The following is a 19,364-nucleotide window of genomic DNA, read 5'->3' on the forward strand; positions in this document are numbered from 1 at the left end:
TGGATAATCTGTGTTAAATAAGGAGGAAACAACTTGGCAACTGACCTCCTTGTTTCATTTAAGTTACTTTTTAGCATAATACAGAGGCTTTGAATCATAAGGTCTGGTTTTGAATTCCAGTTCCTTAATGTGTATTCCCAGGCAAATAACTAATTAAACTTCTGTAAACCTCATCTTCTTCATCTTTAAAATAAAGATTTATTTACATGCGATTACATGTGTAAAGTACTTCACATAGTGTCTGGCACATAGTAAGTGTTTCACAAATATTGTGGCTAATATTATTACAAGATACAGATCTTACTTGGCTTACGGTAGGGTTACCTCTAGATAAACCCATCAGAAGTTGAAAATATCCTAAGTTGAAAATGCATTTAATACACCTAATCTTCAGAACATCATAGCTTAGCCTTGCCTACCTTCAGCATGCTTAGTATACTTACATTAGCCTACAGTTGGGCAATATCATGTAATATTGATATATTAATATCACATAGTATATTTTATAATAAAGTGCTGCATATCTCATGTAATTGATTGAATCCTTTACTGAAGTGAAAAACAAAATGGTTGTAAGTGTATATCAGCTGTTAACCATTGTGATTGCATGGCTTGACTAGGAGCTGCAGCTTGCTGCCATTGCTCAGCATCAAGAGGGAGTATCGTACCACCCTTACTAGCCTGGGAAAAGATTAAAATTCAGAATTCAAAGTAAGGTTTCTACTGAATGCATATTGTTTTCACATTGTCCTAAAGTTGAAAAATTCTACATCGATCCATCCTTAAGTTGGGGACTGTCTGTACATGCACTAAACTTTTTTACCTATTTGTTTTATCTGTGATGTTTAAAATATATACCTATAGTGATGCAGGATACTGGTATGTGTTAGAGCAGAAAGTTGGCCCTTTCTATAGTTAAACCAAGTGAAAAAGTAAAAAATTAATAACTAGTTGTTTATGAAACTAAATTTGATGAACTACTAATTATTGATAATTAAGTGGGTAATTGTGGCACTTATCATTGTAATGAATACATTGTCTTCCTTTATAAGTCAGGTTTTTTAATAAACCAAGTAGATTTTATAAATAAATTTTTGTAGACTTTTAAAAAACAAAACAATTCCCCATTTTATCTTGTATATAGATTAAGATAATTGGATGTACGAAATTTGCCTGAATTGATGTGTATGTGTGTGTGTGGATATACTTAATGTACATATTTGGATTTGGGGATGGAAAGAGTAGAAGATCTAGTCTATATATCTAAATTTTCAGCTTCTGTAAACTTAGTTATTTTAAGTACTTCTGTGTCACTGTCTTCATCTATATAGTGAAGTACTATAACTTACAACTATAGTATTATAACTTCTTTTCTTTACAGTTACTAATCCTGGCATTTTCTGAGGATCTTTATGAAAGTAAAGGATGTAAGGGAACCAACTGAACAAACAAATATTTTAAGGTTTCTAGTCTGACTTTAAATTTATTTTTATTCCATGTTATTTACAGTTATGAGTTGCTGGCAAAAATAATGTAAGTACAGTTGACTATTGAACAACTCGGGGGTTAGGGGCGCTGATCCCCAGTGCAGTAGAAGATCTGAGTATGACTTTACAGTCGGCTCTCAGTGTCAGAGGTTCTGCATCTGTGGATTCAACCAACTGGATGGGGTAGTACTACAGTAGTACTTAAAGGGAAAAAAGCCTGCATGTAAGTGGACCCACGGTTCAATCCCATGTTGTTCAAGGGTCAACTGTACTCCCTGAAACAAAGCAAAAAAATGCCAGCAAACAAACAAAAATCCTTTAAGGCCGTTTTATTTTGCACTTAAAAAAATGCACTTCAAGTTTCTCCAAAAGGAAAACATCCACACATTAGTGATTTGTTGTTGTTGTCATTGAACCCTAGGTACTGGTTGTAGTCAAGGGATTCGTAGACTGCTATCTGGAATATAGTTCTAAGAATATAAGATGTTTGAAAATGTTATGAAGATATATGGCCTTCTGAAAAACTTTTTGTTTTTGCATTTGAAATGTTTTGATTGATTTGGTTGATTGACATGCTTTTCAGAGCACTTGAAAGGACAGCATTCTACATATAGAGAGGGTTCCTAGGGTCCATTTAGAGGAGCTTGCCTACAAAATTAAAATCAGCTGGCAGTTTTATGTAAGGCAACAGGACAACCTAGACTCTAAAAATATAATTTAGTGAATGGTATTTATGTGATAATAGTGTTATTTGCATCTCTTTTCTCAAATGACTTTATATTTTCTCACTTGCTCCCAGACTATCACTGAGATTAGGAAGCAGGCAATTTCAGTTGTAGCAATTGTGTCATGCCAGAGATAACAAAGCAAGTCATTGATAAATTGGTATCTGAATTTAGATCTTCTTACTCTGTTTTTTTCTCTTTCCACATGTTAGATTATCTTCAGCAGGTTATTTTACTGGCTCCTTAATCCACATTGAGACTTTAGAAATCTTAGTCTGTAGTTCTCAAGGTAATTTGCTAAGTATTATACAGTATGTACTAAAAGAGTGGACTTGGAAATAAGATGGCACAAGTAAAATTAAATTTGTCTCTCAACTTGCCAGTATGCATTTCTAGATATGGTTTTCCTTTGTTATCTATTACAGTTCTACATTTGGTCTTTAGAGTAGCAAAATTAGACAATGATGATTAAAATCTGTCTTGTAATTGTGGTTTTTAACCTGTTAGCTTCGGCCATGTATTTTCCATTTCAAACAGCTCAGCTTGGGTGTTGTAAGAAAGCAGATAAAAGCCTTATGTCTATTTTAAATATTCAAATTTCTAGTGTAAATTCCTTTAAAAAGGTAACTTTTTTTTGGTGGAGGCTTAGAAAAATCTTTAAGAAACCGAAATTTAGAAAAAGTTTTTATTGGACTAGAAGAATTTTGGGAGTTGATGTAATCACTAGTGGCCGTGAAAAAACCCCACAACTGGGATTTTGAAAACTACCTTTTAAAAAACACTATAATGCATGTCTGAAATCGAACTTCTCACCGACATCTATAGAGGTTTGGTTTAGAAGAATTGAAGGGTTAGATCAAAGAAGGAGTAATTGTTCTAAGTTGGAGATCTGTACGTGTATGGGTTACAAAGTCCTGTTATGATTGGACGGGAAGTAAACATAATTTATTTTCCTGAACTATGATTGGCTAAAATCCTTTTCTTTCCACGGTATTTTCTAACAACTGAATCCGGAGCCTTTCCCTGTTTTTATTATCCGATCAGTGAGTTTGGCGTACGTACTAGTACTAAAAGTACTCAAATTGGTGCAGAGACTGTGAATTTTAAGAATGTTGACAAAAAACCCTCAACCGGATGTTTGGCTTTCTTACAATAAAGCAGTAGCGAGGTGTAAATCTCTGAATAGCTCAAACCCGTAATGAGCATCGCCCCAAAACAGGAAGAATGAAAGGATGACAGTGTTATCTTCATTTTCATTTAAAGTCGTGGACTGTGTTTCTGTCGTGACCGAGTTCTGTGGGCTTAGTTTTCAGTTGAAAGTGTTGCTCTGTTTTGCTGCTGGGACTACGGGACTGTTAATTCAGGCAAAATTGAGGCTAACTCAGACTGCAGGCGCCATGTGTTCTGAAAAACATCACTCTGGAGATGCGGCTTTTAACCTTGAGTTTGTTTTGTGACCCAGAGTGGAACCAGCACGCTTCACTTTCACCTCACCCCCAACTCCCCCACTTCTCAGGGAGCGACGAGTAGAGAGGTGGACGTCAAACACTACGTTTCTGAACGACTGCACTCCCTTCTCCCGCCCCGCTCTCCCTTTTTTTATCCTGGCTGGTCCCGCAGACGCTGCTGCAGCGTCGGGCACTACTTTCCGTCTGCGGTGGTTCCTCCGACCCTCTCCCGCGGCTCCCTCCCCCAGCCCGCGCCGGCGGAAGGAGACGCGCGGCGCGCCCTCAATCACGCTAGTGGATGGGGAGGCGGAGTAGTACTGGCCGCGGCGCGGTGGCAGTACCGGCCGGCGCTGCCTCGGGGCCTGAGACGGCCGTGTGGAAATTTCTGTCCGTTTCTTTCTTTTATTTGTGGAACTGCAGCCAGAGGCTGCAAGTCGGGGAGTCCAGGGGAGTGTTGAGGACTGTGAGAGACCGAGGTCGCTGTGCCCTTCTGGGCAGAGCGGCCGGTGCGCCCCCGAGCCTGCGCTCGTTCGCGGGGCCGCCGCCTTCCCTAGGTCAGCTGTCCTCGGCATGGGCGGCCGGTAGGAGCGGGGTTTCGGTGATTTCCTGGCAGCTGAGGAGGCAGCGGCCACTTCGGCAGCGACGGCTATGGCGGTGGAGACGCGGCCGGAGCTGGTGGGGAAGCGGTTCCTGTGCCTGGCGGTCGGCGAAGAGGCGCAGCCGGAGCGCGGGGAGAGCGGACGCTGCTGGCGGGGCTGGCGAGCGGGGGTTATCCGAGCGGTGTCACATAGGGACAGCCGCAATCCCGACCTGGCGGTAAGAAAGCAAACTCCCCTCAGTCTCCCGCCCGCGGCCGCAGCCCCACCCCTTGGTCTCGCAGCCGCACCTTGTGGGGTTACCTCTGGCACCTGGCTCAGCCCGGCCAACTGGCGGTCACGCCCCTCTCCTGCGCTCTGGGCGGGTTTGCCCACGTGCGCTGCCAGGATCGCCTCCTCCCCGCGAGGAGCTTCCCCAGCGGGGGCGGTGACCCCCTCGGGACTCCCCGGCGCCCGCCCGGGCCCTTTGGCCGCTATCCGGGAGGGATTCGGCCGCGGAGACCTTACGGAAAGGCGGGGCTGCCAGCCGTGTGCTGCGCGGGTGGGGGTGGGGGTGGGGGGCGGACCCCTCGCTCGTGGCGGTAGGGGGCCAGCTTCACCTGCCTCTCTGTGTGAAAGTCTTAACAGTGCAGGCGTTGGAGACTGAAAACTTATCCCGTAAGGTTGCTGAAGGGGAGGGAGAAAAGGAAGGAGACAGATCTCTGGTTTTCCAGTCTGTCCTGGGATTCGTGTGTGTTTTCGAGGCAAAGGCCCTGGCGGTGGCGGGTGCCCTGATTCAACCTTTCTCTACAGTAGATGCTTGGATTTCTAACAGAAAACGATGAAAATGAAAACTTTTGGTTTGGAGGGCCATGGAAATTAACCTCTCTCTCCCTCCCTCCCTTCTTTCCTTCCGTTTGTTTTTTCCATAGTGTTGTGTTTTTTTGTTAGAAGGGAATAGTGCTTTAAAGTCATCCATCCCTGGGTTTTATATGATTTTAAATGAAGCAAGAAATATTGTAAGTTAAAACGTTTAAGACTCTGCAGAACCTTAAAGTGTCTTTTTCTTTGCTTGCTTTCCCTTACTTGTGATACTGCCAGTGTTTTCTTTCAGTAGTGTAGGAGTGTGCAAGATTCTGAGACGGGATATGCTGTTAGTGTTCCAATAACGTTTTCACTGGGGGACATGTTGGAGTTAGGGAGCCAAGGAGAGGCAAGACATTGACTAGGCTTTGAAAGATTGACTTATGAATACATAATCCATGAAATTTATTGGTAATACTGTGGGGTATTTAATTTTTCAGTGGATATTTAAAATTTGGGAACTTTCTTCTTTTTGTTTATATGCAGGTTTACAATTCCGAATTTACATGTACATATGTATCTTAATACGTTTGTTGGAGTTTTTGCTAACCCGGTTTCATGAATGTAGTCAGTGATACGGTTTCTTGCGGCGTGTATTAATGTCGACTTGATACTGCAAAATATGTTTGCAGAATAGAGGTAATTTTGGAGATTCTGGTTGGTTATTCTCGTTGAAAAGAAGAAAAAGAGAATCTTCCTTAAAAAAAACAACCCAAACATTTCTTAATGGTTCTACAAATTGTGGCAATTCAATAAGTTTGTGTAAAAAGCATGTGCTGATTTTATTTTTTCTCCTTTTACTCTGATATGTTATAGTCTTGGCTTTATGTGGAAGATAGATTATGGGTCAGCATTTTTAAATTGTTTCAAAACAAACATATTTTGTGTTTTCCTAAAAATTTTGTGTTTTGTTTTAGTAGATACATGAAAATTGGGAAGTATAGTTTTAAATTACGAATGTCATTGGCAACAGTCAAGTTATCGAAGTTAAATATATTAAAAAAATTACTTTTTTGTATGGGGATTTAAATGATATAAGGAGGGGGGTTTACACATACCATGTTTGAAAAGGCAAGATAATAAATTGGGTATTTAAAAATGAAAAGTATACGTGGATGGAGGGAATCAACTGGAAAGAACAGGAAGGAGTTTCCTCAGATGATGGAAACTTTTTGCATCTTGATGATTACATGGGTGCATACATATGTCAAAACTCATTGAATTGTGCACTTAATATCTGTGCATTTCCTACATACAAATTTTACCTCAAAAATGTGTTTTGAACTATAACTATGTGAACCTTTGACAGTTTTCCTTTAACAGTCTTTACTTAAACAATTTATGTTGTTACAGTGTAATCTGAGTTTTTTAGCCTGGAACCTACAGATTTAGAGTTACTCCCAAACTTTCTTATATTTCTTTTTTTGCATTCATATTTTCTAAGTTAAACTTGGGACAGTTTAGCATCACCAAAATGCAATTTGCCTTGTAGACTTTTGTTACTGCAGAATAAATCAAGCCCAAAGGAGCTTTATTAATTACTTTTGTGGGTTTTTTTTTGGTTACAAATATATGTAATTTAAAAACTACAAGTTCATTAGGAATCTCAGATATGTGTGTATTTATGGCACATGATTTGGAAGGATAATTATCAGAACTTGAAAGTAGGGGATGCTTTGTCTCAAAAGTTAGTCAGTTATTCTTATTTTTGGTCTTATATATGAGGAATTTCCACATGCATTAATTTTCTATACTACTGTTAACTAATTATCACAACTTTGGTGATTTAAACAATACGAATTGATTATTATAATGGTTCTGGAGATGACAAGTCTAACTTCTGGGTCTCCATGGGCTAAAATCAAGGTGTGATTAGAACTGTGTTCTTTCCTGGAGGCTCTAGGTCTCATTTTTAGAAGCAGCCCACATTCATTGTCTCGTGGTCCTCTTCCTCCTTAAAAACCAGCAGTTTATGTCTCTCTCTTTTTCTCTAGTCGCATCTCCCTCTTGACTCTCCTGCTTCCCCTTACACTTTTAAGTGCCCTTGTGATCATATTGGGCCCACCCAGATAATCCAGGATAATCTCCCCATCTGCTAATTAACAACCTTAATTCCATCTGAACCCTAATTGTCCTTTGGCATGGAGTTTAACATAGTTACAGGTTTCATGTATTAGGACATGAGCATCTTTGAGGTGGCATTATTCTGCCCACCACACCATGGTAGCAAAAATATTCTTTTACAATATGACCATGATTTGATACAAATAAATTAAGGCTAAAATTATTGTACTTTTTCCTGCTGCGAGTTTTAGCGATATCACTATGTGATCTCTTAAGTAAATGAGCTTAATTTGTAGAAGTTTTACTCAGCTGTGCTTGTATAATTTCACCTATTTTGTTGGTGACTTTTAAAAAATGGCTTGAAAAATCTTCTGGGGTATCTTGGAATTACATTAACCAACAAAAGACTTTATCTGAACCCTTTTAATTCAGGAGGACCAAATAGTTGATTAAATTGAAATACATAAAGTATATTGTGAGCCCTCAGCATGTTTTCTTTTTTGTAGCTCCATTGTTTAGAAAGGTTCTTGATTTGTTATACATGTTAAACGTTTATTACTGCCCTACTTTTTGAGGAACTTTCTAGAAGATTGATAGTATTATGGAAGGAAAGCTGACAGTTGAGAAAAGTAGGGTTGCATAATATTCAACCTTGAATAATATTGTCATGCTAATTATAGAGCAAAAATTGATTTACTTTACTCATTTTACTTCCCTTGCACAACTTAACAGCCCTTTATTTACTTGCTTATTTATTTATCCATCCATTCAGTCACTTACCCATCTACCTTCCCTTGAAGCTTAATGTGATTGCATCATTGTTTCAAGCTAATCCTATCCAAAGTGTGAGTATTTTTAAAAAATGTATCAGGTTTTCATAAAACATTCCAGGTTACCATGACATTTTGCAATGTCGATGAAAATCATTTTTAATCTGGTTAGAGACCTCCCCACTGGGATTCCTCATTTTGGATGCAATCATCTATTTTCCCGCAAAAGTTTCCAGTTTTTTTTTTTTTAATAGTGATTTCTTTAATTTATTTATTACTTATTTATTATTTATTTTTTGGCTGTGTTGGGTCTTCGTTTCTGTGCGAGGGCTTTCTCTAGTTGCGGCAAGCGGGGGGCCACTCTTCATCGCGATGCGCGGGCCTCTCACTATCGCGGCCTCTCTTGTTGCAGAGCACAGGCTCCAGACGCGCAGGCTCAGTAGTTGTGGCTCACGGGCCTAGTTGCTCCGCGGCATGTGGGATCTTCCCGGACCAGGGCTCGAACCCGTGTCCCCTGCATTAGCAGGCAGCTTCTCAACCACTGCGCCACCAGGGAAGCCCACGTTTCCACTTTTCCAAAGTCCTCTTTTTTTTTCTTTTATCTTGGATTTTAGTCTTGCAGATTAAAATCTAAGAGTGTGATGTTTGTGTTTGAGTCTGCTTCTTGAGAATAAAATTCCCAGAATTTTGCACTCAACTTTGCGCTGTGTTGCATAAGAGGTTAGATATTTGCTGAGTGAATGAGAAGTTGAAGTACATTATACCTGATAGATCTTCATACCGAGGACCCAGTCCTGTTTCAAATGAAATAGAAACTGCTCTGGAGCTCCTGAGAATGGACACTTAACAGATTCGCACTTGGGATCTCTGGATCTTGGGTCAGTTATTCTTTTTCCCCTGTAGAATATTATTTCTATTTTTACACAAGAATCCTTTTGAGTCAGTCTCCTTTATATTAATATATTGCTTGAAACAAATACAGAGTCAGGGAAGAAGTAAAGTCATAATAAAGGAAGGAAAATATTAACTGAAGTATTCAAAAATTCAGGAAGGGATGCTAGGAACTGAATTACATCTTGATTGCAACATAAAAGAAGAACACAGATACAACAACAAAGGCAACACACACACACAAATAAAAACTTCTGTTACTTGGTGAAAGACACTAACTCTGTTTTTTTAATGTCAGTAGAGAAATATGAAGATATTTTGTGTACATTGAAAAAAAGCGGTTTACTTATAATCATGGAACATTTTTCTGTAGCGCTTATAAAACTTTCCTCCCGCTACCATTAATACTAAATTTGATAAAATCTTGAAGAGTTCTTTGGGGACTCATTATTGGATAGAAAGGAGCAAATGCACACAGTTTCTAAATGCTCATACCAAGTTGCTTTCTGAGTGATGTAATATAATTTTAAATCTCTTTCACAAGAACAGTGTTCTCAGCAAATGTTTTATTTGAAGTACAATGAATCAATGTGAAGTTACTTGAAAAGTAGTTGTTATCTAATAGTCTCTTGTCAAAAACTCAGATTGAAAGTTTCTTGTAGAGAAATGAGAAGTATGGCAATTATTGTTATCTATTTTTTAACTTGAAAATTACTCTCTGTCTAATAAAAAGCATTCTACAATTAAAAAAAAAAAGTACCAGGTTTTAGAACTTCCCTGGTGGCCCAGTGGTTGGGACTTGGCCTTCCAATGCAGGGGGTGCAGATTCGATCCCTGGTTGGGGAGCTGGGATCCCACATGCCTCATGGCCAAAGGACCAAGAACATGGAATGGAGGCAATGTTGTAACAAATTCAATAAAGACTTAAAAATGGTCCACATCGGGAAAAAAAAAAAAAAATCTTAAAAAAAAAATGTTATCAGGTTTTTTCAGTACCCAAAAGGAACAAAAAATCATAGTATAGTGTTTCATAGACCAAACATGTAAATTTGTTTGTGTTTGGGGGAATTTTCTAATGGTCACTTAGTGAGGAGTAGCTAACCTTGTAATACAGATTTTAAGCTGTTCTAAACTGTACTACCTGTAGATTAAAGTTACTTTGCAGATCTTATATGTCCTAAATGTAAGTATCTTAAATATGAAAACTATGTTTTTCTGCTTAGCTGTCTCTTCATTTAAGTTTCATATTGAGTTGGTAGTATTTGATTCTTTAAGTTTTGTTAGGATAATTCTTTAGGTAAATCTAAAATGTATATCATGGTGTTGTAATATTGCTAATACTAATTTCTGGTCTGGGCACACAGTGTTGAATGAATGAATGAATGATTTTTACTTCATTGCTCAGTATGACCTGGATAAGTTAACCATAGGGAAAATTGGTTTAGCTGGTAGGTAGAAAAACTTTTATGTCTGATTTGAGTACATACAGGTTCCCCCCCTGCCCTTGAATTTATATTGTGATTGGTCCTAAAGACTTATGTACAGGAAAATAAGTATGTAAACTGTAGCTGTGGTGGCACGTAACTTGTGCAGTTGTAACCACTAGCTGGCTTTAAAAGTAGATAGCCACCCAGTAAATGGTGTGAAGTGTATGTTTCTGTGTAAAATTAAATAAAGGAGGTGTTTTGATTTTTCCCTTTTGACCTGTCATAGATATATTCTGGCACGTATTTTGATGCCATTAATTTAAAATAGAGAATGTTTTCATTCATTAAGGTAATTGGACTAAAGACATTTTAGTATGAGAACTCTTAGCTTCATATAGGGAAGACGTTGCATTTGAAAGTAAAAATGTCTGGATATTTCCACGTAATCAAAAGTATGTAGGCTATTTTCCTGTGTTTATTGGTTTAATGTGTTACTTTTGACAATTGTAAGTTATGAGCAAAGAATGTTTTCAACTCTCAAACTCATATTTTGTTTCTCCTTTACATATTTAGTATAGTACCTAACATTAGGTGTTTAGTAAATGTTCATTGAATGGCAAATAAATGAATGAATAGCATCAATTTCTTGTGTACTTTAATTCATACCAACCATCTCAATTATCAGTGACTCTTTACTCGTAATTTTGAATCTCTTTTGTTGTTGTGTGGAATTGTGTACCTTAGTGGTTACTTCCCCATATTCATTGTCTATTGTGTGGTTTGACTAAAGGGTGGGCCTGGGTATTCCTAAGCCAATCAGGAAATTGAACTCCTCTGGTTACACTGATGGGTATAGGCCCTAAATAAGTCCAGTCAGAATGAAGGCAAGGGGTATTGTGTGGGTGTGAATCTGGAATTGCCACAGCCATTTTCCTACTTTAAGGTAAACCAGTTTGAGGACAAAGTTGACATAATAGAGGCTAACAGAATTGAAAAGGCAACAGAAAAAATATGGCTGATCAAGTTGTTTTCTGAAGCCTAAATACAACTATTGGATTTTTCACTTACGAGATTTTTCATTATGGAAGAATAAATTGAGTTTATGTCTGTTTTTCTTGGTGTGTCTCTTCTTTGGAACTAAAAGCATGTTAACTGATATACATGGTAATGTTCCTTTGCCTTTTTTTTTTTTTTGAAGGCATATGAAAGGCATTTTCTTGACACTCTTGTTTGTTATTTAAGGTTAAGGCAGATTTTTGCTTTATAATTTTGAATAATTTCAGTAGTGATTTTCAAGAATGGTGATATGTTCTGCTTTATTGTGTCCAGATGTATTACAGAGCTTTGAAAAATTAATGTATATGAAACATAAATACCTAATTTTCTAAATAATTAAAAATAAGAAATACCATTTGAATTTTCATGTCAGGAAGTATGCCATAAACCCCTCATTGTTAAAGAGAAATTTCAGCAAATAGATATCATTAATATTTCAGAAATTAAAAAAGAAATGGCAACCTTTTCTTTTTTAGGCTGTAAACCATAAATACTATATTTTTCTACTCTTGTCACTGTTGGCCTGATTTTTAATGGTGGCAGTTTGGTAGTAACAAATACTGCTGATTTCATTTGTTTCAAGATTTGACAGTGATTACATTTCTGCCTGATGCCCCGATAAACATTTTTTTTCTATGTGGATTTTTAATAAACTTGTGTTTTATTTGATATAAAATTCTTAATCTGACAAATCTGTAAGGGTTATATAATTTATCCTTTAAGATTGTTGCTTACTAAATACTGAAATGTTCTAAGATGTTGAAGCATTCTCTGAAATTATCTAATTGGGTGGAATCTTTTCATGTAGAATTTATGATTCATTTTATATTTTAGCTATTTTATGGAATTATATTAGTAAACCCTTTGAAAATATTTTCTTCTTATAATATAGAACCTATTGATTTGATTATAGAATACATGGTTAATGAGTAGAAAACAGCTTATTATTCATTTACTGTTTGGTTGGACTTGGTGCTAAAATTCTAAGGTTACAACATGGTCTAGTCCAGTTTCCCGGATGCAACCAGTAGGAACTGTGAGTCATACAGGATTTGAGCAGGGTAGATAAATGCTTAGACCTTTGAATTAAAAAGTGTGAATAGGGGCTTCCCTGGTGGCACAGTGGTTGGGAGTCCGCCTGCCAATGCAGGGGACACGGGTTCGAGCCCTGTTCTGGGAAGATCCCACGTGCCACGGAGCAACTGGGCCCGTGAGCCACAACTACTGAGCCTGGGCGCCTGGAGCCTGTGCTCCGCAACAAGAGAGGCCGCGATAGTGAGAGGCCCGCGCACCGCGATGAGGAGTGGCCCCCACTTGCCGCAACTAGAGGAAGCCCTCGCACGGAGGCGGGGACCCAACACAGCCATAAATAAATAAATAAATAAATAAATAAATAGATAGATAGATAGATAGATAGATAGATAGATAGATAGTGTGAATATAGTGATACCTGCCTATTGGGGTTTATTGGCTAGTACACTCGTTTGGAATGAATAAAAATTCTGGATTACGTATTTCTTAATAGATTGCAGATTTCAGGTACAGTATTTCATCTATATTTGTTCAAACCAGCATAACAAAATAGATCTTAGTAGAACATATTTTGAAATTAGTTTGAATAAATAGGAATTAAGTATAAGTATATATAATAATACATAACTGATCACTTAAAAGAAACATTTCTTAAAGGTACACTTAACATTGTACTTGATTTATAGTTTGGGCCTCAGTTTTCTTATTTATCCCGTTCAGTGAATGGAATTGGTCTAGAGTTCAGAGCATTTCCTATTCTGTAGTTCTAGAATTGTGATGTTAATAGTTTTTTTTTTTTAACCTGTAATGTCTTAGAATAAAGTGTCTTTTAAGCAAAAATAAATTTCTGGTCTGTCCCAAAAGCTCTTAATTCTGAGTTAATGAAACATTTCATTATGACATGTCTGTTGTGTTTTGTTATTACAAAAACCACAATTCTATGTAAATAATGTGATTTCTGTTCAGTGTTTCTTTTGGATGATCAAAATGAGATCATAGGATTTGGATTTTTATGGTTGAATAAATTGAGGTAGAATAAAGAAAAATATCTGAAGCCTTCAATATTGGATCTTAAAATAATTTAGCATATATATTTCTTCATGCACTTGGAAGTTTTGATCAGTTACATTTAATTCTTGGTGAAAATACCCTATGGTTCAAATCGATTAAAAGAAGTCAAAAATTGCTTCTCCAAAGGGATATAGTAATTCACACTTTCAAAGTTTAAAAAAAAAAAAAAAAAAAGAAAAAAAGCCCCATCCATTGCTATGATAAATATTCTCCCTGAACCTTTCCTTCTTGATTTTTGCAGCCCCATGATTCAAGTCCTCTTGGAACTTCTTTTTTTAGTGACTACAGTTCCTCCCATCTTCTTAATTTAGTATTAGAAAGTCAGTCCTTTGCTTACTGTTTCTTTTTGTTTTATTTTTCAAATCTTGTTATTCCCTTTGGAGAATTTACTTGTACTTCTTTGCATCATTACTCACTAATCTGCAACTTAAGCATTGACCTTCAGTTGGAATCCACCATCTCTCCATTCTTCTTTGGTGTCTATATATGAATGTCCCACATTTGAGTATGATTAATGTTTCTAAAATGTAGTTTATTATCTTCATGTGAAAAAGCTCCCCTTTTGAGATTTATCTTGAAGTCTCATCCGGGCTTGAAGATGCCTCATCCTTCACGTTTTCACCACCTACAATGTATGTATTTAGTGAGTTACACAAATTTCTTTCTTCAAATTACAATCTCTTCTACTCCCCACTCCCACCTCCCCTTTTATTCCAATTTGTGCTACCACTGAGTCCACACCTTCTTTGCCCTAGGCATGTATTAAGTGATCTTTTTACTTTAAAGTTTATTCCTTTTTCAGTCCGTTCTATTCGTTGTGGACAAATTACTCATCCTGTGTTTCCCTTTAGCTCACTTTAGTAGTTTTTCCTTCGCTTATTCGATAAAGTCCAGACTTCATTCTCTAATGCTTAGATGTGCTCAGTGTCTCTATCCTTTGAAATTTAAAATTAACTAATCCCCTGCATAAACTGTTGTGGTGTTTAGCGAAAGTCTTTCGTTGGAATTTTTAAAATATTATAACCCACTGTTAATGAAATCATAAAACGCATTTCTTGCTTTCGAATTTCATTTGCTGATAAAAAGTTTCTGATGTCAAACATTTCTCTTGTTAAAAATGGTATTACTTGGTATTGCATGAACTGAGTCCAATGAGAAAACAGATTCTTAATGAGTCAAATAATGTATAAAGTGTTAGTTATTCCATTTCTGTTCATGAAAGACAAAATCCAGTTTAACAACATTTTACACACTATTAATGAATCTGGAAATACGACTTTTCTTTGATTTTAAGCTAGACATTTTCCACATTTTAATGTTTCTGAAATTAAGGCATAGTTTACATACAGTCCATGTCAAAAGCAACTTGTTTACCACTAGGCTGAATGTTAAGTGGCAGTGTAATGGTAGTAGTCGTGTCTGCAAAGTGTGTAACCTTAGTGTAGAACTTTTCAGTCTTAGTATTCTTTTAAACTTAATTACTGAGGATCCCATAGAGCTTTGATTTCTATGGGTTATACCTATAGATATTTACTACATTAAAAAGTAAGATTGAATCGTTACAACGTAAAAGCACACATTCCGTTACCTGTCAGAACAGTGCTATCACACTATATGTAGCCTGTAGAAAACTGCTCTGTACACTGATGAGAGAGTAAGATTGGAAAAGGCAAATAACATCCTGGTTTTATTGTGAAAGGTTTTGACCTTATAACCCCCTGAACGGGTTCAGTTACCCCTGAAAACCTGTGGTGAAGGTATCTGTTCATCTAATCATTTCCCTAGTTGGAAGTATCATGGCAGGTGTTTAAATTTTAAGTTGAATTTAGCTTCTTCATTTCAAATGTCTGCTAGTATTTGCTATATTGCTCTATATTGCTCTATATAAAAGAGTGTATTTTAAATGTAGATTTCTTGTCTCATGCCCTAGAATGTAGAAACAGTAGAACATGAAGTAGAAACTAAGTCAGCATTCCTGGAATAGATTTTAGAATTTTTCAAAGATAGGAGAGGTCTGTGTGACTAATTCATGTCTTGTGAAAGACTGTCACTTAGGAGCTGAAAAATCTGATTCACCTGTCAAAATTACTGAGTTTAAGTAAGACTCAGAAAACATCTTTAGAATCAGAGGAATATTGAAGAAGGAATGTATGTTTATGTTAATGTATGGATAAAGTTATGCATTGCCATTTAATGCAGAATGGCTTTATGTATATTTAATATAAGATTTATTTTTTCCCTAAATTGTTTTTCCTTAGATTGAATCTTAGCATCAAGGCAATACAGTACTAGGGAAGGTATTGAAACTGTGAAACAACTTAAAATTGGTAAACTGTTCCAATGTGTTGAATAGAACCATACTATTATTTTGGTCTGTCTTTATCTTCAAAACCACATTGATGAAATTATATAGATCAGATTTCAGAGTGTTTAACCTATTCCCTAAAATGTTCTATTGCCTTAACTTTCAAGATCTCTTATTATATTTTAATACCAAAGTGAATCATTTTAAGGGAAACCATTTAACTTTACATTGTTCATCTTAATAAAGGGAATAAATAATGAATATGAATATAGACTATTTGTGTCCTGTCTTTTCATAATGGCTTTGAAATATATAAACATATGTACATATTTATGGAAATAGTGATTAGTTCCCCTTGAACTAAAAGTTATAGCAGTAAAAAAAGTTTAGGTTAAAACTGCAAAAAGGAAAAAGGTAGATAAGCTTGTAAAGCGAGCTAACATAATACTGCGTTAAATTTGCTTCTGAATTTCTTAGTGTCCAGAGCAAAATGAGAATTGTGATGAATTACAATATCATTGATCTTCAGAGTGATTTTCACTAAGCCTTACTGGCTTTTTGGAGCTTTCTGAGGTCTGTTGGAAAAGTGAATGAATGGCCAGAGAGTATAGGAGAAAAGGAAGAAATCCTAGGGTACTGAATTCTGGTCCTCGACCCATTCATTTGGAACAGCTTTGATCTTATCAGTTTTATTTGATAATGATTTCTCAGGTCAAAAAAATTGGTTATGTATCAATAATTCTTTTTCCAGGGAGAAAGAAGTGTGCCATTTTTAAAGAGAAACTTTTCCTGACAAAAAATTCTTTAATTGATGACTTTTACATGGAAAATTAAGTAGTGTACAATTGTTAAACACAATGATTATTATTAAAACAAACAAGAACTTTCTTAGTAATTAAAGATTAAAGATGTAATTATAAAGTGACTCCTGATGAGGATATTCCTGCAAAAGATTAATTTCGTCCAGGTATGTAATTTTTAGTGATCAGTGGAACATGTAAGAGAAGAATCTGATATATATGTCTAAAGGCAGTGATTCTCAACCTTTTTTATATTTGTTGCAGTCTCACAGTGGATAGGGTTAAGCTTTAATGTGCATGAAAATCTTGGAGGGAGCTCCATATTTTAAATGCTAGTTTCTATACCTCATACCTAGATATTTTGATCTGCATTTTACTAAAATCTGCATTTTATTAAAATTATTAGGTACCAAAGCCACGTAAAAAGATACATCTAGAGTAATTTCACTCCCACCCCGTCCCCATCAGCTCAGTTTACTCTGCAACTCTTTTATTTTTATTTATTTATTTATTTATTTTTCTGTCACTCTTTTAAATAACCATTTTTATTAATTCAAGTGTCTTTCCAGGGTTAACTTATAAAGATAGGAGCAAGTGTACATGGTTTCATTCCTCCCATTCATATGTGATCAACCTGAGCATCACTAAAAGAAAAACACACATTATGAATCTACTGAGAAGATATGGTAGGAAGTACACCAATGAAGTATTTGTACTAAAAATTATGGAACTTGAGTATAATCAAGCTTCTACATTCAACCACTAATTTGCAGGACATATGAGGGTAGAGGCACATGTTAAACAACACCATGAGGATGCAGTCAGCTAGATCCAGGATGTGGGAAATTCTAGAACTAGAGCTGTGCTGTTGAATATTGTGGCAAGTTAAATTGATTAAAATTGAATATGAGTTCCTCATTCACTGTAGCCAATTTCAGGTTCTCAGTTGCTACATCTAGCTAGTAACTATGGTTTTAGACAGCACAAATAAGAAAATTTCCATCATTGCAGAAAGATCTATTGGATGCCACTATTCTAGAGTAAGCTTTAAAAGAATAGTCAACTTATCATACAAACTAGTAGAAGGGGAAAAAAATGGAATGATAAAAATAAAAGAAGGCAAGAAGAGAGACAAACATAACAAAGGTGAGACAAACAGCACAAAATAAGAGATTTAATTTAAACCCAGATATATCAGTAATTACATTAAATGTAATTGACTAAACATTTCTATTAAAAGGAAGGTTATAAAACTGGGAGGAGAGAACCCACAAAACACACTTACTGGGACTTCCCTGGTAGCACAGTGGTTAGGAATCTGCGTGCCAATGCAGGGGACACAGGTTCGATCCCTGGTCCAGGAGGATCCCACATGCCACGGAGCAGCTGAGCCCATGCACCACAACTACTGAGCCTGCACTCTAGAGCCCGTGAGCCACAACTAGTGAGCCCACGTGCCGCAACTCCTGAAGCCCGTGTGCGTATAGCCCGTGCTCCGCCACAAGAGAAGCCACTGCAACGAGAAGCCTGCACACCGCAACGAAGAGTAGCCCCTGTTCACCGCAACTAAAGAAAGCCCACGCGCAACAATGAAGACCCAACGCAGTGAAAAAAAAAAAAACAAATCCACGCTTATTTGCTGTTTATAACAAATCTATCTAAAACATAAGAATACTTAAAGGTGGTTGTAACAAGATGGGGAAAAAACTTCCATGCAAATACTAATTAAAGATAGTTGACGTGGCTATACTAAAGACAGTGTTTAAGAAAAGAAGCGTTATTTGGGATAAAGAGGCTTTGTTTACCATGGTAAGAGTTTATTCAGCAAGAAGATATAATTTCAGTTTTCTAAGTACCTGTGACATGACTTAAAATACATAAAGCTGGAATTTATAGAACTATTAGAGAAAATAGACAAACTTATAACCATAATGGGAAATTAAATAGCTGATAGAACTAGCAGTAAAATAACAGTAACAAATAGAATATTTAGAATAATAAGTACTTGCTTTGGCCATCTCACAAGGTAGTTGTGTGAATGAGATAGTATATGTAATAAATACACGGTCATTCAATATGAGTAAATATTTAATATGAATAAATACTGAAATACGTTTATTCAAAAAATATTTGAGCACCTTCTAATGACTGGTACCGTTTAAGACATGTGTTTTGTAAGGTATACAGCCTTAAATGTAAGATGTTGTCAGGTACAGTTACCAATTTTAAGTGCTTAATGAATGATAAGCAGTAATATCTATGGATTCGTAGAAGTGAGTGATACAGATTTGAAGGATGCATTCGTTGAGGAAACAGGATATTTTGGGCCCTGAAGAGTGACTGGCATAATATATTGGGCTGGCCAAAAAGTTCCTTCGATTTTAAAGTAAAAATAGAAGACACATTTTTCATTTTCAGCAAGAACTTTATTGAACAACGTATTCACCATTTTGTTCCACTACCTTCTGCCATTTTTCAGACAACTTCATAATTTCATCTTCCCAAAACTTTTTTATCTTTTTGAGCAAAGAACTGGTCCAGGTGCCTTTTACAGTCTTCCAGAGAATTGAAATTTTTTCCATTAAGAGAATTTCGTGAAGACGGAAATAAATGGAAATCCGAAGGTACAATGTCCGGTGAACATGGCAGATGACTCAGAACTTCCCAGCCAAGCTGTAACAGTTTTTGCCTGGTCATCAAAGAAACATACGGTCTTGTGTTACACTGATGAAAGATTGTGTGTTTTCTTTTGACTAATTCTGTACACTTTTCGTTGAGTGCTGCTTTCAGTTGGTCTAATTGGGGGCAGTACTTGCTGGAAATAATCGTTTGGTTTTCCGGAAGGAGCT

At 36.6% G+C, this 19,364-nt stretch overlaps 1 protein-coding gene across 6 annotated transcripts in view; it reads left to right on the forward strand.

The window, feature by feature from the left end:
- Positions 1 to 19,364, forward strand: part of JMJD1C (jumonji domain containing 1C) — a 313,147-nt gene that overhangs the window by 56,712 nt on the left and 237,071 nt on the right. For 3 of the 6 annotated variants that reach the window (XM_082407404.1, XM_082407408.1, XM_082407407.1), the window contains exon 1: positions 3,993 to 4,476. The exons of 1 other annotated variant lie outside the window; for it this stretch is intronic. In XM_082407404.1, coding sequence (XP_082263530.1) covers positions 4,309 to 4,476 — 168 coding nt within the window. In that variant the 5' untranslated portion in view covers positions 3,993 to 4,308. Of the gene's footprint in view, positions 1 to 3,989; positions 4,477 to 19,364 lie in introns of those variants that run through there. 2 more of the 6 variants (XM_082407409.1, XM_082407406.1) reach the window with 2 other exon arrangements.

This window comes from Balaenoptera borealis (genome assembly GCF_965194805.1).
Source record: "Balaenoptera borealis genome assembly, chromosome: 10".
Lineage (NCBI taxonomy): Eukaryota > Metazoa > Chordata > Mammalia > Artiodactyla > Balaenopteridae > Balaenoptera > Balaenoptera borealis.